The sequence below is a fragment of the Sesamum indicum genome, linkage group LG13 (genome assembly GCF_026168435.1).
Source record: "Sesamum indicum cultivar Baizhima isolate 11 linkage group LG13, ASM2616843v1, whole genome shotgun sequence".
Lineage (NCBI taxonomy): Eukaryota > Viridiplantae > Streptophyta > Magnoliopsida > Lamiales > Pedaliaceae > Sesamum > Sesamum indicum.
Genome location: NC_142669.1, coordinates 13,013,816 through 13,041,483, shown reverse-complemented (window position 1 = coordinate 13,041,483; position 27,668 = coordinate 13,013,816). Strand labels below are relative to the sequence as shown.

General features: G+C 36.2%; 2 protein-coding genes and 1 long non-coding RNA gene across 15 annotated transcripts; 1 reads left to right on the top strand and 2 right to left on the bottom strand.

Moving 5' to 3' along the window:
- The first annotated feature begins 324 nt into the window (after positions 1 to 324).
- On the top strand, positions 325 to 18,157 carry MLH3 (MUTL protein homolog 3). Of its 12 annotated transcripts, none has more exons than XM_011098650.3 (26): positions 325 to 632; positions 1,237 to 1,372; positions 2,015 to 2,066; positions 2,390 to 2,437; positions 4,561 to 4,715; positions 4,809 to 4,866; positions 9,999 to 10,056; positions 10,166 to 10,258; positions 10,419 to 10,584; positions 10,663 to 10,678; positions 10,780 to 11,003; positions 11,470 to 11,539; positions 11,627 to 11,689; positions 12,789 to 14,168; positions 14,257 to 14,383; positions 14,458 to 14,546; positions 14,788 to 14,858; positions 14,972 to 15,169; positions 16,010 to 16,054; positions 16,118 to 16,171; positions 16,278 to 16,384; positions 16,589 to 16,637; positions 16,814 to 16,873; positions 16,988 to 17,060; positions 17,246 to 17,331; positions 17,440 to 18,157. In XM_011098650.3, exons 2-26 carry the CDS (start codon positions 1,247 to 1,249, stop codon positions 17,596 to 17,598), a joined length of 3,627 nt encoding a protein of 1,208 aa, XP_011096952.2. In that variant the 5' UTR covers positions 325 to 632; positions 1,237 to 1,246; the 3' UTR covers positions 17,599 to 18,157. The 12 variants fall into 12 exon arrangements, 8 of the variants coding, with proteins under 8 accessions (XP_011096952.2, XP_011096951.2, XP_088733185.1 ...); XM_011098649.3 differs by having other exon boundaries at positions 325 to 667; XM_088877059.1 differs by having other exon boundaries at positions 325 to 783.
- LOC148784523 (uncharacterized) lies at positions 8,604 to 17,761 on the bottom strand. 2 transcript variants are annotated; one of them, XR_016063634.1, is made up of 3 exons: positions 17,637 to 17,761; positions 8,835 to 8,919; positions 8,604 to 8,744 (listed from the first exon to the last, which is right to left on the bottom strand). It is a non-coding gene; the product is annotated as an uncharacterized LOC148784523 (long non-coding RNA). The 2 variants fall into 2 exon arrangements; XR_016063635.1 differs by lacking the exon at positions 17,637 to 17,761 and adding an exon at positions 17,369 to 17,487.
- Positions 18,158 to 21,935: 3,778 nt separating the features above from the next.
- LOC105175993 (gamma-secretase subunit) lies at positions 21,936 to 27,276 on the bottom strand. The gene is made up of 2 exons (XM_011098648.3): positions 26,884 to 27,276; positions 21,936 to 22,260 (listed from the first exon to the last, which is right to left on the bottom strand). Exons 1-2 carry the CDS (start codon positions 27,176 to 27,178, stop codon positions 22,100 to 22,102), a joined length of 456 nt encoding a protein of 151 aa, XP_011096950.1. The 5' UTR covers positions 27,179 to 27,276; the 3' UTR covers positions 21,936 to 22,099.
- Between the last annotated feature and the right edge of the window lie 392 nt (positions 27,277 to 27,668).

Here is a 27,668-nt window from a genome sequence, read left to right as displayed (position 1 = left end):
TGCGAGCTCCATACTCAATTTTTCGAAACAAGTTAGGTCAAATTTCGACGATTGGTATATAAATCAGATGACATTCTTGATAAAAATACATAGATAACTTCATTTTCAAACACAAAACAACCTTTATTTTTATAATTAATATAGATTTCATGCATTTTTTCCCACTAACATCTTTTCATTATCATTTCTTACTACCATTTTTTTTATAAATTTAATATAATTATTTTGTATATGGTTTATTAAATAATAATATTTTATTTTTAAAATAATTTAAAGAATTACGCATCCGGACACAATTTACAAGTAAAGTATGATCTTAAAAAAAAGTAAATTACTAGCAAAATACAATTTCAAAACAAATTTACTTCCAATTCAAAACCATAAACCCCAGCGCGTAAGTAGTCTTCGCCGGCCGGTGGATGTGAAAGCAGCCATTGAACTCTAGGTCGCGGTTTGCTGATTACTGCAGAATTTGGAGCTTGTCCATCGTGGAGTCTCGTGGGGCCCGACGGCACGCAATGGGTACTACAGTCAGCTGGCCGTGAGTGGGGGACTGGCTTTTGTCGGAGGCGTTGGAGCTTGATGGTGGCGGATGAAGTGTAGCGAATCGCTGAGTAGGCGGTCGATGCGGCGTAATTGCTTTTCTGTTTGTTCCCTCGAGCTAATTGTATGTAAATGAATGAAATTATGCAAATTGACATGGCTATTTATAAGACGTAGAGTCAAATTCAAAATTTGAATATCAGGACACGAAAAGCTACTCAGACCATTTTGGCTCCACGGGTATGAGCTTTTTTAGATTTACATCTAACCTTGGTTTAGAGTCTGGAGGTTCAAAAAATTTGAAGAATAAATAAATAAAGAAAAACTGACATATACCGTATCACCTGCTAAGTGGCGTTGGGATAACCCGCTTGGGTGGAATTGAATAAGCCCCCCATTTGATAGTCCTGCAGTTTCAAATGACACGGTTGAGTCCTTGTCCTCCTTTTTAATCATTTTGGATATGATGAATTCGCAACTTAGATATGATGGCTATTTCTTTAGAACTTCCAAATTGGGTACGGGAACAATTCATTGATTGGTTGGGAAGTTCATATGTTACTGTAATTGTGTGGAGAAACATAGAGCATGATGCATTTGCAGTATTATGGTATATTTCATTTATGACTGTTCATGTGGTAGATTGTGCTTTCTTTGTCTCATTATTCTCAAGTTTCAAAGAACTTGCTTTAGGTATATTCAGATGAGGAATATTAAACGGTTGCCTGAGGCTATCCATAGCTCTGTGCGTTCGGGGGTTGTGATTGCTGATTTGACAAGGATTGTTGAAGAGCTGGTTTTTAACAGCCTTGATGCAGGTGCTACAAAGGTAAGTTAATTGTAAAGTTCCTGCATTAGAAGTATGACGTTGTTGCTAAATATTTAGGAACAGTAGGTTTGAAAAATGTAACTGTTGCTGCTTTTCTTTTGTGTTGAAAAGTGCAAGTTATCAACTGATTGTATTGACAAGAAATGTGATTAGTTAGTGAGAGAGTTTCTATAGAAGTGGTTTTATTCCTTAAATTCTGTTTCCGTCATTCTATGTCTTTGGTCACATTAAAAATGGTTATACTGGAGGAAAGGACTTTGTTGATGGTGTTGCTTGACTATACAAGTGGATTGTCGGATGTTACTGTACAGTCGGATGTTACTGTACAGTAGGATGTTGATGGGATGAAAGAGGGTTGTTTGATGATCATAATTAATTTCTTTAGGAATAAGAGGGAGAACAAATATGTTTGTCCTGCATTGTGTTGCCTCCCACCCCCTCTCTCTTTCTCTCTCTTGCTCTGACTTTCTGCCATGGTGGTTATTTGACTCTGAGGACTATAGTGTGGGACTATGTCTCCTGGTGTTGGAATGTATATCATTGCAACTGTGAATTTTCTGTTTTCAGGTTCATATAGTCATTTTATCATCCATCCTGATAAAGATAATTTACTCTCCAATCTTACTCCAATTGCTTCACTAGGTTTCCATTGCAGTCGGGGTCGGTAGCAGCTATGTTAAAGTAGTGGATAATGGTAAGTTCTGTATCTACTTTTGGCTCTATTCTGTTGACGGCTGTGGCTGGGAAGGGAAATGAGGGGAGATTTTGTCACTTCTATATTCAGACAAGTAAAACAGAAGGGAAGAGAGTGCTTAATAAGTTGTATTCTTTGTGAATTTTCAAAACGTTGGTTGCATCATACTCTCTCGGATGATTACAATTTTATTTCCCTTGTCGTCCCCCCAAAAGTTACTGAGCTAGGTAAAACATTTCTGCAATAAAATTATAAATTCATCCACATTTCCTTTTTCCCTTATGATTAACATTGTGCTTGTGCATAAATTTATGTTTTTGTAGGATCTGGTATCACACGGGATGGATTGGTTCTGTTAGGAGAAAGACACGGTAACATTCTCCTCTTGTTTGATGCCTTCATCTATATGACTGTAACTTTATGTATGACTATGTTCTTGTGAATAAAAATGATGCTGCAAAAGATACTAATTGTTTTATATTTATGTTGTTCGTTCTTGGAGGAATGAAGGCTAGACTTTTTCTTCAAGTTAGAGCAATTTATTAATGCAAAAGCAAGCACAAAACATGGTGGAAAGTGCAGCCATATATATCTGATTTTCTTCACCCCTTCACCTTACATTTCAACCATAATACAAGGCTTCTTACAGGTGAAGCCTGCAAACCTTTTGCAAAATGATAGCGAATGTATGGCATATCTACTAGCATGCTTTACTAGAAAGAATAGCAACTTTACTAGCATGCCAAATTAATTCATAGCTCAAATATTCTATGCCTAGCTTTTCTATTCGTTGATTTACATCACTACAAGTGGTGCTTTTCAGGATATTACTTTCTACATTGTCACCGCTAATATCATGGGGCATTTATCCAAGAACTTCTCTCAGTTTTAGTAGTTTCTACTGGAAGAGCCTTGGTTAGGATGTTAGAGATTTGAATTTTGATCACAAAACACAAGCTCCACTTATTATCTTCAATTGCTTTTCTGAAATGATAGTTTACAGCAATGTACTATGTTTGATTTTGAAAACCATATATATTCCTGCAGCAATTGTTGGTTTATGGTCAGAAAATAATCCAACAATTTGCTTCATCTCAGCATCTTCAAGAACTCTTTTCAACCAAAGGGCTTGAAAAATTACCATTCTAGCTAAAACATATTTAACATCTATAAAGGATTGAACATTGGCTGTAGCTCGTTTTAGGTTCAGGAAAACACACTTGAACCAAGTGAAAGTGTATCATTGCAAGTAGCCTTTGTATCACCAAGCGACTTCTATTACTGTCATAATTTCTCACTAATTTCAATTTGGAGTCTCCTACATTTGATGCCAAATTTGGTTGTACCTTTGATGTTGACTTTGATACATCTCAACACTCTTTTTCCCTCGTCTATAGTAGCTCTATTTTGATTTCCGGCAGACGGCATAACAGTTGCATGGTTTGTGATATAAGATAGAATAAGGACAATCAATGAGGCAATGCCAATCTTGTCTTAGAGAAGCATATAGCATTTTGGCATGATTGGTATGTAGAAATAGAATTAAGTGGGTACCAATCAATTTAGGAACTGAATAATGATGATAAAAGATTATATTTGCATAGCATATCCTATGATTGATATGTGCAAGGAAAGAAGGCAATGGAATTGTCATTTGTTAGTTGATTCGTTCACATGATGGGTAATTAGAAAAGAATGGATGGTAATTGAATGAAATTACTATCATGACAAATTTACCCTTTAGCAAATTTTTTGACAATAATTACTTATTCATATTCTATTTAAATTGAGTAGGATGAATCAACTCTATAATATTAGTAATTTAAAAACAATTGTAGAAGATTATAAGCAATTTATAAAACATCCCATATGTTATTAAAAAAGAATATATGAGAAAAGATTCATTTCTTTACTTGAGAAATAATTTGTTCAACAAGTACATTGATAGTATTTGCAAAACGAAATATATTGATCCAAACAACCAACTTGGAATGGTTATTACCATGCGTAGCAGAGGAAATGACAAATCTCATATCTTTTGAAATGTACTAGATTTGGAAATACCATATTCATTCCCATTCTATTCCTACATGCCGATCATGCCCTTGTACATTCACCAACACAAAACAGGATAATATTAGACTGTGAACCTTTCTTTCTTTATAAATCCATTTCACAAGAGACGACTTTATCAATGCTAAGCCAAAACAAGGATAATGAGGCAATGCTAATTTTTTCTCTGAGGAAGTATGGAATTTATAGATTCACCAACACAAGGAAGCATGAGATTGAACCAGACTGGAAACTTTCTTTCTAATCCATTTCAGACCAACTTCCTTATTCACTAGTCTCTTAACCAACTCCTACAGTTTATTCTTTTCAAGGACATTGATTGCTATCTGTGTTTTAGAACATTTACGTAATCTATTACGATTTCTTATTTGCCCTCTCACTTCTATATTTGTCCAATTTTGTTATGTTTTGCTCAAAATAGCAACCTCAAAAGTTGATCACTTGGCTGTGATGGATGCTGGTACAGAGAGCTTTGACTTTCATGGAGAAGCTCTGTGCTCTATTTCAGATGTTTCTTTGTTGGAGATTGTGACAAAAGCACGGGGAAAGCCAAATGGATATAGAAAGATAATGAAGGTGCAGGGATCATCAATCAGTCTCAGTTATATAGTATACATCTACTTTCAGGAAACTATTCTTTTTGGTTAATCGACTCTTATTCTTTTGCAGAGCTCTAAGTGTTTGTTCCTTGGGATCAGTGATGATAGACAAGACACAGGCACTACAGGTGATCTTCTTATGGTTCATCAGTGTTAGCTGCTGAGTAACATTTGTATTAATTCTAATAACTTACCCCACAATTCTTTTTCCTTATTCTGTTACAATATCTACTAGTAGTTTTTAACTTAATTAGACGACTTGTATCAAGCTGAAAAATATAATAACAATCAGATAAAGAAAGGAACACTCACCCCAAAGTAAACAAAGAAAAAAGAAAAAAGATTGTTCGCTTCTGCAGCACATTTTTATTTGTTATTTTGTTTCTTCCAAGTACGGACCATTATGCTTCCCTCAAAGTACCTAATGATGAGTCAGAATAAAAAAGTTGGATACCTGTAGTGCTAGATATGTTCTTAATTTCAATTCATGTTAGTTTGGTAGCTGCACAAAGTACTTGGACTAGATGATATGGGTGTTTCAATAAAGCATCCCACTTCTTATAGTTGTTTGTAAAAGTGGGTCTTTTATTTCATGACAGAATTCCTGTGCTCGCCAATGCCAAATCATGAACTATATTACCTGACTTTTTTTTTCATGATTTTTCTTTTAAATTATACTTTGGATGTATCTATTCTAATTCTTTAAAGAAAAGGCACATTTGCACTTAAGAATGCAATTTTGGTACGTATAGGCGTAGCCAGATCACTTGTGTGCAACCATATCTCTAGATAAATTTGAAAAGTGTTAGTGGGTGATAGCAATCCAATACCCAGCCTCCCACTTGTTCTCTATACCACTCCAGCTTCCACTTTACCCACTTTCTTGATATTATTAAGTGAGGGGTGTCTAACAAGATGGAAATTTTTTTTGTGTATGCTGTATTCAGTGTAATACCTCTTTTATGCCCACATAGAGAGCCTAAGACCTAGGAAAAAGAATCAATCAAATCCCCATATATTCCTAAAATCAACTTATTATACATTTACAAATCTCCTATATTAGCCTTCATTTCTACAACACTCCCACGCAAGTTGCATGTTGATATTAATTAGGCCTAGCTTGTTACAGAAATAATCAACCGCGGTCCCAATTAGAGCCTTTGTAGAAAGATTTCTGAGTTGATCTCCTGCTTTCACATATCCGTAGAGATCACATTTTCCTGCACCTCTTCTTTAACAAACTGACGAACAATTTTGATATGTTCAGTTCGTTCATGAAACACTGGATTAGTCACTGTGAAGAGCAGCTTGGTTACCGCAGTATGGCTTACTGATGTTGAAACTTTAAGGCCAATCTGATATATCCACTTTATTTTGCTTTCGTATTGTTACATTGCTCTCTGCAATAGCACTAGATTGTCAAAGGTCATTCTGCTTCTTACTCCTGTAGGAGACCAATTTGTTTGGTTTATTTTTAAAGTATTTCTTTGATTTATAAAGAGAGAACCATGAAGATATATAAGCGTATGCATTTTTGGGGGTTTTTACTATGTTTAGTTTTGTATTTTGTATTTACGGGTGATGAATAAGTATAAAGTAAACTCCCTAATTGTTTGTTTTATAAAAATTTAAGCAAACACTCGTGATGTTCTTTTATTGTTTCGGATATGAGTTGAAAATAAAAACAAACTAAGCACAAGTTTCATCCAACAAAAACACAATGAAATCTACTACCTTTTGAGACTGTTATAGCCTGCACAATCCGCATTTGAGAAGCATTCAGTATTTGTAGGTCTGTGATCCTTGTAGAGTATTCCTCATGCAGGAGCTCCCTTTATTTAACAGAAGATTTATTCCGGCTCAGTCAAGTGATGAATTGTTGGAGAGGAGATGTATTGGCTCAGAACACTAACTAAATAGCCAATGTTAGAGCGAGTTATTAGATATCCTCCTATACTTCTCAAGTTCTTCAACAAGTTTCCCATCTTTCCTGAGCTGCAGATCAGGAGACATTGGAACGCTGCATTTTTAGCTCCCAATTTTCTAGTTTTAGCCAACAAATCAGGTACGTATTTTCTCTAGATAGAACAATGCCCTTTTTGCTTCTCACCACCTCGACTCCTAAAATGTACTTTAGTACTCCTAGATCTTTAATGTGAAACTAACCATGAAGGATAGGAAGGTATTCAGAGATGAAATTCCCATGGACCATGGTAGGATTGCTTGTAGTGATAATGTCATCTACATACACAACGAGGACAATTTCCAAATACAGATTGTTTATAGAAATCAGAGTGGTGAGATTTGCTCTTGCTTGAACAAAAGTTTTCTATGGTCAGACAGAATCTCCAAACCATGTTTGAGGACTTTGTTTGACCCCATATAAGAACTTCTGAAGATGGCAGACTTTCCCAAACTACCAATGAGCAATAAACTTGGGGTGGTTGCTCCATATAGACTTCTGTAATTTATTCTGCAACTTCAGTTAAGTTTGTTTGGTATGATTAGGTCCAGGATAATAATAATAGACAACATCCCCTATCTAGGTTCCGATTGTCCCGGCTTATTGTGGCCCTTTCTCTATTGCTGTTTCTTTGAGTGTTACGACTGAGAAGTGCACTTGACTACTGGGGTGATAAAATTTCCAAAAAGCTGGTGTATATACGAAGTACTTCGATAAAAGCTTCATGCAAGGAAAAGATTTCAACATTAGGAAGAATTTAGAATTTAACAATATCAAACTAGGAAGTAGGCCCTGCTAAAAACTCAGGACTACAGTCTGTTCCCGTTGAAACCGTTGGATTTTAAAATCAGTACTAGGAGGTAATAACATATCCAATTCCTCAGATTTTTTCTTGAAATTCATAAAATAATCCTGAAGAGACTTATCATGTTGTTCAGCAAGACAAAACCTCTTGCATACTTCATAGTTTGGGAAATGTTTCCCTTCCAGAATACATAATTGAATATTGCATGAGGTCCTTGACATACACACAATGATTATTCAAACAAACATTCTCAGAACAATCAAATTTTGATATGTAGAAACAACCTAGTATCATCCGTGAGCCATTCTTGGCAAGACTTACCAGTTTGGGTATCATCAGTGAGATTATCTTTAAAAATGCTGTTTTAAGTAAATTCAAACATTATTACACCAATCCAAATAATTGAGACCAGTTAGTTTATGTCTAGACATTACTGGAACTACTTCATAACTATAGTCTTTTGTTTTTCGTCTGTTGAGAAAACACAACCCCTCTCATGCAGGTTTACCAACATAGAAAAGGAAAAAAAGGCCTTAGAGAACAGAAAGAATGCAAGTCAGGACCAAGAAATAATAAATGACAATCTGAAATTTAAGCTGCCCAAAAATTGAGCGTAGGTAGAGGTCGGTCTCCATAAGGTGCCGCCAAAGGAGGTTACTGGAGGTTAGGCGCTGCTCCACGTGCTTTGATGTGCCTGCATGCGGAGAACAGGCGAATTGTAATTGTGAGCATCACAATCATGCACTAGGTTGTGATGGCGGCCGGATTTTGGGGAACTGCCAATCTGAATGCTGCATTCCTCTCTGGACTGGCGGTGACGTTTGATGGACATCTGATGTTGCTATCCAATTCCGTCTCCAATTGGGGCTCTCTTGGGCAGTGTTTCTGCACTCTTTATCAGAAACTAGAAGGGTTGCACAATTGGGCACCCAAGGATCGAATGCTACAGGTTACAGGCCATGCAGATTTGCTCCGATACCATGTAAAATAAGATGGGAAAGTATAAGTGTATACAACTATTTATATATATGAAAGAGCATAAATTAGGAAATAGGATCAATCAAAACCGTATAATTATTCCTAACTTGATTCCGATACCTTTAAATCTTGTATTATACACCTTCCTTTTCTGCGACGGAAGTGGAAAGGTGTGACTATGTATAATTTCATGATGCGAGTTACACGCCCCAGAACTGGTGGGACTAGGATAAAGTTGCGGAGATGTGCTTTTGAGATTTCTGTGAATCAAATAAGTAAGATGAGTATGACCACCTCCTATGGCTATTATCAGTCAAAAGTGAAATTGATGTTAAATTCATTTGAAACACCTTATATCAATGCACAATAAAACTTAGTTCACTTTGAGGTCCAAAGAAGGCATTTATCCACTCCCGACTCCACAGACAGGTAATCCTGTCAAAAGATCAAAAGCCTGATGAACTAAGGAGTAAGGGCCAGATTGAATTATTTTCCTCATGTTGATTTAAGAAATCAATTCTTTAAGACGTGAGATTAGTCAAATTCTACAAGCACACATTTTTCATTTATCAAAAGGCATTTTGATGTTTGCTTTTTCTTTACCTACATAACTGTAATTGATTATCCAAATAATCAAGTCCTGCAGGGGCTTTTTTATTCAATTTTTTAAATCTAACCAAACAGCTTACTGGATTAAAACCTATTAACTTTATAGGTTTGATCGAGCAGACATGTTTAGGCAATTGCGATGAATGTTTTGTCATGCAATTTGTCTCTTGCCACTAGAAATAGCACTGAGATGAAGATTTCAACATGCTGTACTGTCTTATGAAGCTGCATTTTATTCTTTTTGAGGACAATGAATATAACCTTACTGCTTTGGCTAAGTAAATTATAAGATCTAACTCCATTAATTCATTGCTATACCAGAATTCTCTTTCAATCGAGATTGTATAGCTTCACTATTCCTTCCATCATAGTTATGGTGCCTTTGGGAACAGATAAAGAAATGAAAAAGGCTCTTGATGTATAAAGCTGAAAGAACAATTTAATTAAGTAGCAAAACTTGGTCAATATGCAGCTAATTAGCAGAGCAAGTGTACCGAGAGGGGATTTTAGATGAGAAAAACTCTGAAGAATGATGTTTCTTAATGACGATGCAATTCCTTTGGGTGAACTAGTAACCTAGAATCGACCTATTTAGCACCTCACAAAATTCTTGCCACATCTATCAGGAGAAAAACACAGCAACGGACCATCTACAAGAAAGCTGAATGAGTTCAAATATCTTGTAAAATGTTAATGCTCTTGCATCTCATAGGAAAGTCAAGGATTGCATCTGATGCCATTTGCGTACATGTTTTTGTTTCTTAGATAGTGGCCAATTCTCATATTTACTAATACGGGTTGGACACATTTTGGTTGAGCCTGGTTGTAATTATCACCTGTTCTTTATTAGCCACATGGAGTTAATTTCATTTACTCTATATTTTCTTGGCTTTTGTTATTTGCAGTCACTGTCCGTGATATATTTTACAATCAACCAGTTCGAAGGAAGCACATGGAGTCCAGGTTCATTTGGCGAATGACAATCTGCTTTTCTGTTTTAACAATTTAGAGTTGGTTCATTTGCCTTTTGCATAACTCGTGGTTGTTCTGATGCATATATATGAAATTGTAGCCCCAAGAAAGCATTGGATTCAATCAAAATGAGTGTGCTGAGAATTGCCCTTGTTCATGTTAATGTTTGCTTCAAAGTTATGGATGTGGAGAGGTATCATCCTTCTTCACCTTCTACCTATAACTATTTAAAGGTATTTTCATACTTGGTTCCTCAAAGTGATGCACACATGAGCAGCCATTGGACCTTTCTTCTCCACCTTTGACATATACCTCTCTTAGGTTATTCTCACATTATGCTCCTTCAACTGCAGTGCAGATGAGCTGCTTCATACCGTGCCTTCATCTTCTCCGCTGCCAATACTTTCTAGTAATTTCGGGATTGAGGACTCAGTTAGTTTCTACAAAGTGAACTTGTCTGATGGTGAATTGAAGCTTTCTGGGTATATTTCTGATCCTCGTGAAATTTTCTCTCTGAAGGTATGGTTTTTCATTTGTTTCTTGGCCATGCAATATATAGAAGCTTCTCCTTTTTGATGGATGGTTGCTTGCATGCAGGCAATCCAGTATGCTTGTATCCATGCCTCTGAGGATCCTGAAGAGTTTTTATATGGTTGAAACTGATATACGGAAGATATCATATATTTTGTTTGTTTTTCTTAATCATAGATGCAGACATCAACTCAAGATTTATCTGCAAAGGACCAATACATAAACTAGTGAATAATTTGGCTGCTAAATTTGATTTATCAAGTTGCTGGCAGCCCACCAATATATACCAAAACAAGAAGCGAAATAAGTATGATCTGTCTCCAACATTCATTCTCAATTTACACTGCCCGAGATCTTATTATGATATAGTGGCTTCTGAGCGGTCAAGGACCTCAGTGGAATTTAAGGTAGTACATGGTACTGACACGAATTCTTTAGTTTATGTTAGGTTTGAAATTTTTCAATGCATCTGGCTGAAATCAGTGCCCATGCCTTTCAGTTTTTTGCTGCCAATATGTCATGGGAGTGCATATAGTTGTCAGATTGTATGTGATGTTCTGTATGGATATGCTCTTTGTTTATCTGCTTGAGAAAATGCTGGCTAGTTCACTGGTCAGGATTAGTATGGAGTTCAAGTCATCTGTTTTGATTTCATGGGGAGGCTACTTCAACCTTGTTCTGGGACTTTACTCCATCTGCGGATATGCTTTTTGTTGAACTGTTGGGAATGCTTGACATGTTACCTTCATTGCTTCCCTTTTAGCAATTTTTCTGTCCATGAAAGATATCTGAACTCTTTGTTGATGAAATTTGATCAAGTATTTGCAGATGATCCCTGTATTTGTCACTTTGATATCCACTTTTCTGTATCAGGATTGGGGTCCTGTACTTGCTTTCATTGAGATTGGCATTATGCGTCTTTGGGCCGAAAATATCTATCATGGTAATGGACCTTGTCTGATGAAACATACAATAAGCTTTTCATAAGTTATGTTTGTGTCTTCAAGGAGAGATTTATTTGCCATGGCAGAGATTCCTTCTCAATTCTCCAACAAAGTCTTGTCCGGTACCTATTTGCAATCAACCAATACAGGTTCACCTTTTCATCTTCATTTTTAGTGCCATCTGGATTTTTCTCAAAATTAAACAACAAAGACTCCGTTCTTTCTAGAATATGTCGTCATACTTTAATCTTAGTTAATCACTCCTGATTATATCCTGAAACCATCTAAATGTCTTGTGATGCTGGATCATCTTGCAATCTTCATTGACAGGGTTGTGCTCTAACCATCTTATCAGTCTGGTCCATCGAAGAATAGCCTTTTCTTTTGCTACACATACACTATTCTGCCCCTACTCTAACGTTGTTGTCTTCCTTTAAGTCTACTTTGACATTTTTGTCTTAAAACACACTTAATTTATTTACAGATTCTTATGGGTGGATATAAGGTTGAATGTCTTGCAGAGGTGTATTCAAAATTTCACTTTTAATCTTGAAGGAAACTGGTCACTGCAGTTGTAAAAAATCTCAAAGGCATTTCTTAAGCAAACCTACCTAATCCTTTAGTTGAAAATGTATCTATATGAGCCACCTTGCTGGTCATCTTTCTTAAGTGCGGAGTATTTTCTTATAGGATCGTTGTGACCTCCCAATATATATGCCTCGTTCCAAGTGTGTCTCACTCCATGTACATATTCCTACTCTGGTAGAAATTAAATCCTTTAGTTTCAAGATGCTCCTACACAATTCAAGTAGAAAATAGCGTTTTTGATCTCGTCCATCACTAAGACATCATCTTGTAGAGGTACATATACTTTGTTGAGATTTTTCAGGGACTGTAATTAGTGTGGCAAAGCACTATTATAAATGAGATCAATGGGAGCATTGATCTTTATCTTCGCAATGGTTGTTTCCTGGTGTTATGTGGTTTCAGAGAATACCTTATTGGTGCTGATTGTTTGACAGTTGATTTACTTTCTGAAGCTCTTCTAGAATGGTGAATATGGAACTTGCTGTACAGTTATTAATCTCCTTTTCACTTCTCCCTTTTCCCCTTCCCCCTCGAAACTGGTTTATATTCTGTGCTAGATTCTCTTAAGTCGTGAGAATGAGAAGAAGGTAATATTCTAATATTCTTATTTCTTTTACTGCTCCAATTCGGTTGCTGATACTCTACATATACCGGAAAAAGATATGCCAAATACTTCTGATAGTGGAGAAAGGAGGTCCAGGAAACAGAACAGTGGACCTTCTCTAGATCTTTGCTGCCGACAGCGGAAGAAGCTATGCAAAAATTATGATAACATGCCTGTCCTGGAAGAATGTGTATCTTCACTTGGAAAACCTTTCAGAACAGTTTTTGAGCCTAAAAAGCATCAGATCGAGGCAGGTTTACAATCTGAAACTGACTACCTAAGTAGACAATTTGATAGATCTCTTGCTGGTTATGAAGCAAGTGCGAAGAAACAGATTGGGAGCTACCTATCTCCTTGCAATGTTTTGTCTCCACTGCATGTGGCATATGCATATGGTAGAAAAGAGGATGGCATATCATCCTCAGCTTCGAGGACCATCTTACCGGCATTTGATGATAACATATTAGTAGCGAGTGGGGTTGATGCTGATTGTCTTAAATTTAACGATGATATATATACTGTCAAGGATGCTGTCAAATCATTTATGAGGAATTGCTCCTTTGATAGAAGCTTTCTGGATGAAAAAAAATCACCTGCAAGAGGTGAAAGATTTGAATTTGAATGTGATGACCTCAGGACTGAAAACAAGTGGGTTGATTGTGATGATGGCAGGGTAGATCGAATTGATCTGCCCATTTGTGGAAGAGATATACATTGCAATGGAGCATCACCTTTTCAACCTTCTCCAGCGAGCAAATATGATATGCATGAAATCTCAAAGTTTCCTGTAAGAGACTCAGCAGAGACATCTTTGGTAATTAGAGATCTTCTACCTGACTCTTCTAGACGAGTTTGGAAATGTTCCAGTCGGCAGTCTTTGTGGTCTGGACCTTTAACAGGAGAAGAAAAATTTGGGATCAAGTTTCATGATGATGATGATGATACTCTTTGCAGAACATCAGTCAAAGGTTTCTCTGAATTTTGTAAACATGGGTATTCTGGTGAGAGAGATGCACTCAAATTCAGTAATTTGAACGCAAAAGATAGTTGGCAGCAGCAAAACTGCTCTTTTATGGTCTTTTCCCCTGATGAGAAGAGGGAATTTGGTGAATTTCATTTGGGAGAGTTTGACAAGATGTTCTCACCAAAGCCTGTCAAAAGAGTTAGTGAAACAGATTGGTCACCTTTAGGATCTTATGAAGAAAGTCTGGAAAATTACTCAGTGCCATCATTATATGGTGCTCTTCAATGGGAGCATGAATATGGACAACCTGATAGCAAGAATCAGGAGACAATGTTTAGCAGAAAGAAAAGCTCCACAAGAAGCCATTCAGCTCCACCAGTTTACAAAGGAAAGAAGAGATATTTGGACTTGACTGATTCTCCCACCATATTGTCGGCCAGAAGCAATTTCCAGAACACATGTGCCTCTATGGGTTTGCTCTCATTGCCAACTTTGTTCATTGGTTCAAATATAGAATTTTAAAAATATAGAAGGGAGAATTAATAGTCTATATTGTGCAGAGCCTAGCAACTCCAAGCATGCACAACTTCATGCAGAAGCTAGGAACTTGAAAAGTCAGAAATTATCTGGTAAACTCCACCAGTCTCCAATGGAAAGATCAGCCATTGATTGCTTCTTTGCTAAAAGGTTTGGATTCTTTGACATTATGAGAAATGTTCTGGATCAGATGTTAACTCTATCTAATTTTCTCTTTCTTGCAGACTAGATTTGGAAATGACTCCTGAAGTCGTCCCAGTTCAGCAGTGCAGATCATTAAAAGCAGAGGAATTTATGGACATGGGGGTCGAGGGTTAGTTTATTCTTTATGCCAAGAACAGCTTCCTTTTTGTTGTCTCCTCTGAGAAAGTTTTTGCCTCTTCTTGGAACATTTATGATTAGCATTTTGCTCCACAATTTACTGATACCTTTACCTAGCTCAATTACCTTCACTTTTGTGTGAGAAATTATTACTGCAACAAATCCAGAAAAAATATCAGAGTCTAAGTTGTCATGTATACAGGCCTTGGCAGTCATAGATTCTGTTTCTTCAGGTCTGGACTTGAAAGAAATTCAGGACTTCGACTCTAGGTGGAAGTGGCAGAAATGTTGTTTAACAGCTGCAGTTAAGTACCTTACCAAATGTCAAATTATGATTTATTCCTTGCGACTGCTTTTGTTATGCAACATGTTCTTTGATTCCGCTTTCAGTAAAATGTACTTTCTCATACTATACAGGGTGGAACTGTGCCAGATTTTAGCAAAAGTCAGGATACTGTCCTTGATATCTCCTCTGACATTTTGCACCTTGCTGGTGATCCTTTAGTTCCTAAATCCATTGATAGGACATCCCTTGAGGATGCCAAAGTTCTCAGTCAGGTTGATAAGAAATTCATTGCAGTTGTGGCAGGAAAAACACTTGCTATAATTGATCAGGTTGTTGCATTACCTGAAATCACTGCAGAAACATTTTTCTCCTCATCTCTTTTTGAATGGATTGTTTTGGTTTATCATTGAATTTACAATGTATGTTTAGTTTCATAAATATATATCTGCGATTTAGTCTTTTTCTTCTCGTACAAAGTATCCTGATGCCTGGCAATGACTTGAGTCATAAGCTAGAAAATTTTTGATAAAAGAGGTAACAAGGGAAGAGATCATAAAATATTTGAAGGCAATTCTGCCAATATTAACTTCACTCTCAGAGGAGCTTTGGTAATTTTTATTAACATAGTATTTCCAGAATTGTAACTTTTTAGTATTTTATTTCAGTCTGATTTAATGTGTTGGTGTCCTTTTCCAGTCAGGACAATTGGTCTTGAATTGGATATGTTTGGTCGTGATTTTTTTGATCGTAGTGCTTCCTAGTTGTTTTCCTGCTGTAATCAAGTATGAAGAAGTCTATAAATGTCTCTCACAGTTCAGATCATAAATAAGAGTTTCACCTTTTTATGATTTAATGTTGAGACTCCATCAACTTTCTTATTCTAAGCTTTTATTTCAGCTCCGTGTAGACTCCAAATGACATAATTTAATCATCTCATTCCTTCTTTTTCTTTTCTTATAATCTTTCCAACTTTTGTGGAGTATTGTTCAAGACAACCCTTTAAAAAAAGCGCCCAGCATTGTTTTAAGTAAAGGTATCCAATTAGGAATTAAATTGAGCACAAGCGCATTTGGATGTTTTCATGTAAATACATGCTTGCAGCAGAATCCAAATGGCTGAAAAGTCATAGACATAGACGAATTAACAAATGTATCTGTGGTTGTTTACAGCATGCTGCTGATGAAAGGATCAGACTCGAAGAGTTACGCCACAAGGTGAAATAATTATTTGATAAAAATGCTTTGTCAGTGTGTTTATTGATACAGTGAAACTATCAGGTGTTATCTGGCGAAATGAAGACAGTCACATATCTGGATGCTGAGCAAGAGTTGGTTTGTAATCTCCTTCTCATGCGACATCACCATGGTTTCTATAGCTCAAACCTGTCTTTCCCAAGTTCTTGTGGGATTTATTTTGATGTTCCAAAACTGTATACAGGTCTTGCCTGAAATTGGTCATCAGTTACTGCACAATTATGCTGAAGAAATTCAGACTTGGGGTTGGATCTGCAACATTCATTCACATGATGGAAGTTCCTTTGTGAAGTAATCATATTTCTATTTAATCAAAGTTTCATATACTTTACCTGCATAACTTTTAAGTGAAACACGTTATAGACCTTGTACCATTAAACAGATGCCTAAGCAGTTCCAAGCATTGTTACTACATTGGTTTCTACTGTTGCATTGTTTTCTAGCATCCAGGGATAAACTATGCTGACCTTATTATGATTGTGTGTTTGCATGCAGACATTTGGACTTTTTAAACAGGCAGCCAGCTATTGTTAAGCTTCTTGCGGTAAAGCTCTATCTTCTTTAGTACTTACAGTTTACTTGATGCCAACATCCATCGCATATTTCCTTCCCAGAATCTTTCTCATCTTATTCATAGCCTGATTTACTAGGTCCAATCTTGCTTATCTGTTGGGTTTTCGCCTCATCATCTTGTATAGCCTCTTAACCTCTTAATTTCAGGTGCCGTGCATTTTGGGTGTTAATTTAACTGATATTGATCTCCTAGAATTCCTTCAACAGGTAAATTTATTTGCTCGATTTTTCAGTTGCCTTTATGATTCCTTGACCCGAACTGCACTTGTCTTAATATCTCCGGGACCTCTTTTTTTACCCCCAGTGTGCTGTATCTTGTAGCTTGCTGATACAGATGGGTCATCAACCATTCCTCCATCTGTTCATCGTGTTCTGAATAACAAAGCATGCAGGGGTACGGTCCAAAATCAAAAGTGCTATCTAGACTCTTATGTTTTCTTAATGTAATTTGAGGAGTAGCCTGAGCGCTAAATGAGGCAAAGAAGATTTGTGAGAGAAAATAATGAAAGTGAGAAAATGGACTAGTGATGGGATTGGGGTTTCAAGTTTCTAGCTTTATTAATTAATATCATAATGCAGGGGCAATTATGTTTGGGGACACATTGCTGCCATCAGAATGTTCCCTCATAGTCGAGGAGCTGAAACGGACTTCACTTTGTTTCCAGGTGGGCCCAGTGATAATGAAGAAATTAGAGATTCTACCTTGTAAAGTACAATTGATGTGCGTGCATGCATGCATAATCCCAATTCACCTATCTCTTCATGTCTTGCAGTGTGCTCATGGGCGGCCGACTACTGTTCCTCTTGTCAGCCTGGATCTCTTGCATAACAAGATTGCCAAACTTGGATCACATGAGTCATGGCATGGGTTATGCCAACATGAACTCAGTTTAAATCGTAGTGCGCAACGTCTAAGGTCTGCCTTATGTTAATTTGGAATTCAATTTTCTCAACTGAAAGTTGAAATTACCTGAGTCAGACTGGCAGATGCTCGAAAGATTGTGTGAAATATGGTACACCTTATGTTGTTTCTTGCTGGAGGCATATGATGATTGTGGGCAATCCACATCTTCAAAAACATCATCTTAAAGATCAGAACTTTGTTTTACAGTTCCATTTGCAAGACGAAGTAAGAATGATGTGAAGGGCCTCCGTTTAGTATATGAAGTAGTTGCTTGTGGCCTTAAACGCCAATAACTCGTCCAAAAATTTCTGCAGAGTCTTTTTGGAAAAGCTGGTGAGTGGAAAAATTGTTCATGTCTGATGGGGTAATGCATATAGAAGCATGTTCTAGCTCTTTGCTTGTAAGCTACAGAATTGTGAAGATCACATATCTTTTTCAAGTATCATAATCATGCTTTATAGTTTGTATTTGTAGATCAGAGTTGGGGTAATATCTAATTGTATTATTTCTGAGGATTGTTATGCAGATATTTTCCAGGGCTACATCTCAATGGATGGATATAAATCCATATGTTATCATGCGTTTTATGTTGTGATTGTGCTATCTTCAATTTACAGGTTAAAATAGGCAATCGACCTGTTTTATCCTACTAGGAATAGAAATATACTTTTAGATGTGAATATAGTATTTATTAGTTTCTAAAGATATTAAACACATAGTTTTATTTATATTTCTACTATCGTATCATTAGTATATAAGTATTTAAAAAAATGATAGTAATATCTTATTATATAAATACTTGTAGGGCTGTGATTAATGGAACAATGTTTTATTTATAGAATTTTTTTATAATATTATTGTTACTATAATATTGATAATGTTGTAATTTCTTCATTACAAATATATTGATATAGAAAGTAAAGTAATTTAGATATAATTTTTGTTGGAAAATGGTAAATGATAAATTAAAGAATAAGTTTATTTATTAAATATAGGGAAAAATATTTTTTTAGTCAGTTAAGTATGTCCAATTTTAGTTTTAGTCCTATAAGTATGCTCATTTTTTATTAATTCCAGTAACTTAGAAAATTGATTAGTTTTAGTCCTCCGGTCGATTGGATTTATAATTTGCGCCGGAAAAGTGACATGGATGACACCTAGATGCGTTTTTGTTGATTTATAATCCTATATGACTAAAATTATGATGTGGAAGATAAGTTGGCCATATTTTGTGCAAGTTTGGAGAAGAAAAGTCACCTTTCTTTCCTCCAAAAGATGGAGGATATTTTTTGGTCTGTTGTTCTCAAAGTTTGTAGTGCTACTACTTTGAAATTATAAATCGTTGTATTTTGTAAGACAAATTGCCGTTTCCATTAGCACCAAAACGGGGTGATAATTGTCTTAAAGATAAAACATTTAACACTTACCTCGACTTTATGGTACACAATCCCTGCATATCCATTTTGTCTCGACAATTTTTTGAGTTGTATTTATTAGATAGTAATTTAACACGACTCTTTAATTAGATATTAAGCATGTATAAAAAATAAATGATAATAGAATTCTAATAGAATTGCCTATTCTATAATATGTTATATAATAATATTTTTTGGACTTTCTTTTAACAATTCTCAAAATTTCTATTGAAATTTAATGTGTTCTCAGTCTGCGGCAACATTTTGTTTATTCTTAATTTTCTAACAAAATTAATACATATGAAATTAGACTTTAAGGGCTTTTTAAACATAGACTATTTAAATTAAAAGTTAAGTAGTTACCTACGAATTTTACAACTTATAAACGAAATTATAAGTATTAAATTATTTCTCCCTATGCTTTTTTTCACTTTTTATTTTTATTTTCGATTTGTAATACTTTTATTTATTAACAACAACTTATCAAAAAATTATTACCTAAAATCACGTGATTGATACATTTTGATCTTAATGGTATCATGTTCTTTTTTGTCTTTTATCAATAAAAAAAAATTATTACGATAAGTATCCTAACCTTTTACTGTGAAAATATCTTATAAATTTTAATATCTTATTTTATTCAAATATTATAAAATTTTATTTTTTAAAATATAAAAAACTTATCTATTTGAGGGGGATGTCTTGGAATGTCCAATCAAATGGCACAGGTCATCATTGAAGGCCAGATGAACGAATAATCTCTACAAAAAATAGATCTCCGACTTGGGAAATCAACCACACTTTTTCCTCAAAGACATTCCTCTTCACCAACGTCGAACAACTCGGTACAATGTCTAGTAGGAAGAACCCAATCCGTCAAAGCAAGTACTTTTATACCACCATCTGGACGAAGAAGGTGGATAATACATTCATCAACATGCTATACTACCAAGCATTGATTGGCTAGAAGCAACTGACCCCATGTTGGCCGAACGAGATCCCACTTGAGTATGCTGCTGCCATCATTAATAGAAATGCAAACTGTCACTAGCTGTTGGACTTCTTTAGAAGTAAGTTGACTGTCTTTCGTCTATGATTCGACTCCTTCAGTATAGTTTTGGAAGACGAGTCATTCACATGGAATGAGGCCACGAATCGAATGCTCGGCCAACGTGTGGACTGGAAGACACTGATCCGGGTATGTAGATGTGGGTATGTCATATATAAATATAGTTGATGTGATTTGAATAAGGATGTTTTCATGTGAAAACATAAACATTGCAGCAATGCCCTTTCGCAAAAGCATATCATTACATCGACGAGTCGAGTGGGAGCAATTGTAGGAAATCTTCCAGCCGTCGCCAAACAGAATGTAGTTTGTACTTTGATCATAACAATGGATATCGAGAGTGTATCGAGAAGGCGCTGCATAGCAGTCAAGATAACTCTTTAGTACCTGAATAAGGATTTAAGAAACGTTCTTGATGCAAGTCAATGGAGAGTTCATTCTGGAAAGCTATGGCGATACTAGCTTTCAGTTATATGTGAATAGTTATTAGTCCCAATTTGAATGTATATTCAAACTTAATGGTGATATGGTGGCTTGGAATAGTTTCAAGCGGGAAGCCACAATGGTTTTCGCCATGGAAGTCAAAAGTATAGTGACTTTAATAGTTGAATGTGGAGCCTAGCATGGCCAAGCCAGTAGTTACTTGGACAACTAGGCAATGACACAAGCAAAAGGATCGAAATCTCATCACAAATCCAAGAAATATTCTTAGACGCCGCAATCAGTTTGGAACGATGGTAGGAAGAGGTGACGTGCAGTTGGACCGCGTCATTTCAGCAGAAAAAATGGTAGACCCGTGAGACCGAGCAGGTTTCGCAGATTGCTCACTCAAATAGGTCTAAGTGGTATGGGCAATTGCTTTAGGTCAAATGGAAGATTGTTAGAGATGATGACCAGAAAGCCAATTGAATTAGCGGTTTTGAAAATCATTTAACAATCATTATGAATGTGATATTATCTTGATGAATGTAGTAAGCATTCATTTGTGGCATTGTGTGTTTGTTGTGTTTACTATTTACGTTGAACGGTAGTTTAACGTTACAATAAATGCCCACAGACCAATTGAATAACCCATGTAGTTGGGTTGCGCATTAGATGGCAACTATGAAACCAATTTCTGAGGGTTGGTCTGAAACTTTCCAAGTCGAGGATCTCGAGACTAGGCATTGAGAATCTTATAGAGACTTGCACTAAATTTTGCATTCATTGGATGAGCGTCGTGTTTCATCGATGACCAACATGGGATGTCTATGTAATTTTAGTGCATTAGTTGACAAGGTTGTTAGTTGATTGAACTGACTCGCAGGAATCGTCATATGGAAGCCTTGGAGGCTTGGTCAGTATGATTTGAATTCCCGGCTCCGATAGTACAATATTAGTTCTTGAACTTGAGGACTCATGACAGTCGCATGCATATGATAGCTATATCTTGGATCTGGCGAGAGATGACTGTTTCTTCGATGTGGTCATTATAAGTCTTTTCCAGTGTAGTCGAATTATGTATTGAGGATGGTGGATTTCAAGATAGAATCCATCCCCTATCATTATATGATAGATATATCTCCTATGCGCTTTGAGATGGATTAGACTCTCTAAGTCTATGGCCATAGCGATTGGTCGAATAGGAAATGATTTCCTTTATCGATCAATAGAGGACATTAAATTTCTCAATAACTATAAGAATATTAATTTCATGGCAATTTGTTTTCCACAACCGTTTGCCCTGTTAAGTATCCTTTCCAAGGATGCACCAAAATACTATTTTCCCTTCTATAATTGTATTTGTCATCGTAGAGCTTCATTACTGTCTTCCAACATAATCAAGGAAGAAAGCCAAGCTTTGACATCCTTTTATCCGACGTGGTCATCAAAGTACCCGTGTATCAAAGAAAAAGCACTTCATAACACCAGAATTCCAATGAAAAATCAAAAAAAAAAAAAAAAAAAAATTAAAATGCACTTACTTAACATCCAGGTCCTTTCCATAAAACGAAATACATACTCTTTTCATGTAGATAACGAACAGATAAAAGTACAGGATAGATCTAGATCCATCCTGTCAAGCCATATTTCTCTGCTACATTGTACATTACCAACTCCTTCCAAACATCGCCAAATAGATGCTCCCCTCCAATGGCAAAGGTAAGAGCCCATGAAGACAGAATAGCTGCGAACAGGAGGAAACCAATTGCAGACCCAACAAGATCTGGAGAAACCAGCCATTGATATAAAATTTAGAATACATGAATTGCCAGCCAGGATTGGCAAAAGTTACATAGCAATAACTAACAGGGGTAATGAGACTTAATAAAGCAATTAAAGGAAAAGTCAAAGGCTCAAAGCTAGAAGTCATATGAAAGTTAAGTTTGCACTGCTGTGACCATATGTAAAAAAGGTAGGCCCATCCAGGATGGCTCTTGCCCACCCATTGGGAGAACAATCTTACACAGGCCCACCTCGAGGCAGGTACTCAGTGATAAGATAAACATGGGATTCCTTGTTTTTGCTTCGATAAGATATTTCTGTAAGAAAAAGTCAGTAGTGCCTAAAATGAATGCTCTCTGAAAACAAACATGAAGTCCAAATTCTTCAATCCATTTGTGTGAAACTATTCTTGGCATCATCATTGAAGATAAACATGGAGTTCTTTCAATGACTTCAGAAACCAAACAAATATCAATTTATTTCATTAACACATACTTCTCCATAGCAAATACCAATGGCAACCAAATATTCAACTAAAGTTTGGGCAACGCTGCAACAGTTATGAAATTGTAAAAGATGTAAAATGACAGAATTAGTCCAATACCAATCAGGAAGGCACTAGAAAGTAAGCTCTCATGCAACCCATGGATCCCATGTGAAAGCTACAACTTAATGTGGTTCTGTAATTGGGTTCGTGGTTGTCATTCTTATATATAAAATCTTAAAACATAGTCAGCACTTAATAGTTTGATTATCATGAAACATTTTCGTTATGCTTTTAACTTTCCTGTTCAGTTAGTACTTCATTAATTCAACAATGCTGTCATGTACTTTTGGGATGCAAGCTCTTGTATGCATGCAGAATACATATTAGTTCTTTTGTAAATCTGCAATTTTGACAATAATGTCGAATGCAATTTTCAGAGAAGATTTTCAAGGGAAGATTACAAGTCATAAAGACCATCTTCGTGGATGCTTTCATGATGCAAAAATCTGTCCTGAATATCCTTAATATGTAAGCAAAGACATCAGAAGTTTTGTGGCCAAAGTAGTTGTTGAAGAACAAGAGTACTAGAACCTAATTAACAAAATACAAGACATGCAAACGTCATCTATACTGCTCTCCCATTGAGGGCACATCTTTCGTGCTGAAATTGCCCGAGAAGCTGAAACAGTTGGTTCTATCAATTTGTATTTCACGCAAGATGCTGTTAGAATTATAAAACAAATAAAGAAGAGAAATGGAGAAATATTTTAAGAGGGCAAGGAGAAATGAAACAGTAGCAGGTCAAAAGCGTTGCTGGTGGATATATGATGTCAGCATTCTGTCGATGCCATAACTGTGACAGCTTCAGGCCAACACTTGAAGCCCTTGGCTGATATAGTCACGGTATAAGCCTCCTAACTATCATCATGTCAGGTCAATTATTTGGAGGAGTGGGAAGACACAAATTCAATTTTGAATAACCATGAAGAGTATCAGCTAAGCGTCATTGCTCATTAATGCCACAAGGTTGGGAGCAACTGCTAGAACCCATGGATGCATTAGGCAATATTTGAGTTGCTTATAAGTTAATGCAATGCATCACCAAAAAGGAACATGTGATTCAGTAACCTTGTCAGTTTTAATATTTAATTTAACTGGGAAGGAGGTTATAACCCTAGCCGGCCACTGCCCTACATGTGTGCTGCCACGCTGCTCCTCTGAAACCCTACTAGCACTATCACCTTGCCATTGCATCCGCTTGCCGACATGCCTCTCTTCAGCACAACACACATGGCTGAGCCAACACTGGTCTTCATGACCTTCTTCCAAGCTTCCATTCTCAGAGGCATATTAACCTCGCCTTGCTGCTTCTAAGCTTGAGCTATACACTGTCTCCACCAAGCCATTACTGCGGATGTTCTACACCTAAACTGTAGTCGGTCTCATTCTCTAACCGATCTTTCTACTTGTGATGGGCTGAGTCCCTTCCACTGCTAATGGTGTTCTAAAAATTGTCTGCGGTTCCTTTTCTAGTCGACCTTGCTTTTGATGGACTAAGTGCCTTCTACTGGTGTTTTGCACCTAAAACTAGTTGTCTCACTTGATGTTTCTATTTACACTACTGTGGATGTGCGTGCATGGCATGACGACGCCTTGACCTTCGGTGACCTCCCTTGTCACACTGAAAGACATTCAGAACCTGAAGAAAAGTTTTGACTTCTATTTTTCAAGTTGAACATTCCAATCAAGATCTCCATGTCCAACTTAAGGGGGAGTGCTGAGAATCATGAATTGATTCTCCAAATAATTGTAAAAATCTAAGTGACTTTTGTCATATCTATATGATTTGATTTTGGAGATATTTCCTCCATTTTGTGTTATCCACATATGTAATTGACGTATATAAATAGGTGGAGGTCATATCATTAAACTAAGAGGAGAATAATATGATTTAGGGGCATTTGTCTCGTGGACATCGGTCATATGACCAAACCATGTAAATGTTCGTCTTCTGTTTCTCTCTTCACTTATCTAAAACTCTCGCATAGATCATTGACAACAAGTGGAAAATCCAACTCCATGAAGCCTTGCATACAGCTGGCTACTTCCTGAACTCAGTTCTTTTATAAAATCCAAATATATAACATGATGCAGAGGTTATCCGGGTTCATATAGTTGTGCAATAAGGTAGGTGTCAAGTATTGATGTGCAAGATAAGTTTGTCGTGGAGCTCCCAATGTAAAAAAAATAACAGGTTGAATGCCCATAACAAGAAGAAAAATGACCTTAACAACAAGAAAAATAACAAGAAGGGGCGGCTTATTTGTGTTGCTTTTGGAAGGGAAGTCCTTTAGGACATTCATAACATCTTCTATAAAAGGAGTGCACCAAAGGCTGTTTTCCTAAACCAATTCAATTGACTCTCTTATTAGCATGAGATCCACATCGTAGTAGCAACAAGATCCGCACTTAGATCATTTTGTTTTCTGATTAAATTAAAAAAATTTATTTCCACCACTGTTAGAATCTCGGGGCATATACGAAATTTTGAGAAGACCCCTAATTTCTAGCAGTTTCTTCTTTATTTCTTCTTCCCTCTCCCTCCTTCTACCATGCTGATATTGCCTTCTCTTTCTCTATTCTCTTCTTCTTTGTCCTTTCTTCTTTTTCTTATGTCAAAGGATACTATTCTACTTATTATTTATCCTTTTCTTTGTCTTTTTTTTACTTGAAACTTTGGTAGCTTGTTGATTACTTTATTATGGTTTAATTTACAGTTACTATTTAATGTCATAACTTAATTTTCTAGCTATAATAAAATAAATTTGCTAAAAGGATAAATTTGTGATTTTTCTTGCTAAAATTCTTGTTACAATTTGCTTTTTCTGGAACTTCTGCTAAAACATTGAATACCTAAATCTTAAACTTGTTGATTTTGGTAAAAATACTAATTGTATAAATAAATATATATATATATATATCTCATTTCTGCAAACCTGCGCCATGGTTCAAAAAGGCGCACAACATTGCTGTTAAAAACTATATAATTATCAAAAGATGTTTTGAAGCAATACTTCTAGCAATAGTAAAAATCACAGCATGGGATGAAAATTATGGCGCCTTACACAAAAAGTCATAATAAAATAAAATAAAAAAAGGGATCCCATTCAAGTCTACTCTTATTCTACAAAGAATAAATCAAACCACAGGTTTCAATGGAACCAAAATCTTAAGTTGAATACAGTAGTCCGTAACAATAGGCAGCTCTTTGGGAGCCGTTATATTAGATTTCAATCTGTTATTCAATTTATTTCATCCATATTCATCAGAAGATCTCAATTTGCCTGCTAATACTCAGGTTAGGTGCATCCATCCGCATCGATAATTAGTTTTCCTTATAAAAATTATTGAGCTCTAAATAGTGATAGGGTAGTTGTTGAAGCCTCTTATGAACATACGAGCCTGAACAGGCATAAAAAGCCACACAAGTAATTGAGAGTGATGAATGCTTTAAGTAAATTAAAGAAAAAACTTGTCTCAGGACTGATAAACCACTTGTGTGAATTCTCTTGTTTTCCACTAATTCTTTGTTGCTTTACATTAGAGCTGTACTCCATTCAGTAGTACTGATAGGTAAAGTGTAATGCTAAGAACCGTAGGATGACAAGTATAGATTCCAACCATGACAATTTATTATTATTGCAACCATGGATACGATCTTGATTTCGAATTTTGCAGTGAGTACTAAATCCAGATGTGCAATCAAAATTAGAATAATTTGCTTTTGTGGCAAATTTACTAAAAGGATGATGTTATATGAATCCATGACCCTTCTGATCCCAAAGATTGCTAATAACAACATACAAATACAGGCAATCGCAGCTATAACTTCGTGCAAAAGTCCAACAGATACACGGAAATGTGTGTATAACGTGCATATACTGACCAAGAATTAAATTGTTGACTTTAATTAGGTGGACACCATTTGTCAAAAACAACTTTTTCCCAACAAAATGTTAGAAGAAATTCAGCTCGAACAGTATATACACCAAAGAACGAGTAAATTTATGAAAAACTGGGGAAAAAAACATAATCTAAAAATCACAATGATGTATAAAGAGAGGGAGAGAACCTTACAGCGGCGGAGGTCGGGGTGTGAATCATGAGCATTCGGATGGCGAAGGACAGGCCAGAAATAGAAGCAATTTACGGCCCAGAGGAAAGGCAGGCACAAAAATCCCAATTTGAAAAATCTGCGGGCATGCTCCAGCGAGTCATCGTGGGAGAGGCCGAGCGGGCCATCGATCGTGGGCCATTCGGCCGGCCCCAATCTTCTCCTTGAAGACGAAGTCCCAGGGCTGGTTGATGAGGTTGGAAGAATGCTGGCGGCGGCAGGATTAGAATAGCGGTCGGTTCCTGATTGGTTGTCCATTAGGAGCAATATTCGTGAAAACTGCAAAACTAGTTGCTCAATCCTAGCAAGCTCATCTATTTTGACGGCTGCTTTGGTGGTCTTAGGAACAAAGGATCATTATATTTACCCCTTATGATTTATTTTATGTAAAGTATTGCTGTTTTTTAAATAATTATATATATATATTTATTAGAAGTGTGATTATTATTTTTATATATTATTCTTCTATTTTTAAAAAATTCTTATATATTTTCAATGGTCAACGTAATTATAAAAATTAGGGGTGAATTACAATTTACCTTCTTGTATTAACTAAAAATAGCAAAGATCCTGTGATAGAAGGGTTTAGTAGTCTTCTAAAGTGATTGTTTTCACTTAAAGGGGGGATTAGACGTGATACGGAAAGTGAGGAAAGCTAGCCAAGTAAGGAAGCGAACCCAAGCATAGAAGCGAACCAAGTGGGGAAGCTAAGCCAAGACTATCTCATTCAGAAAGAGGGCGTTAGCTT

What these genes read in the sequence shown, in the direction of transcription:
- MLH3 (XM_011098650.3), top strand. Translation starts at nt 1,247, where the DNA reads ATGAGGAATATTAAACGGTTGCCTGAGGCTATCCATAGCTCTGTGCGT. An exon ending in GATTGCTTCTTTGCTAAAAG is followed by an intron (nt 14,384 to 14,457) that starts GTTTGGATTCTT and finishes TCTTTCTTGCAG; the next exon opens with ACTAGATTTGGAAATGACTC. An exon ending in GAATAACAAAGCATGCAGGG is followed by an intron (nt 17,061 to 17,245) that starts GTACGGTCCAAA and finishes ATCATAATGCAG; the next exon opens with GGGCAATTATGTTTGGGGAC.
- LOC105175993 (XM_011098648.3), bottom strand. Translation starts at nt 27,178, where the DNA reads ATGGACAACCAATCAGGAACCGACCGCTATTCTAATCCTGCCGCCGCC. An exon ending in ACACCCCGACCTCCGCCGCT is followed by an intron (nt 22,261 to 26,883) that starts GTAAGGTTCTCT and finishes TGGTTTCTCCAG; the next exon opens with ATCTTGTTGGGTCTGCAATT.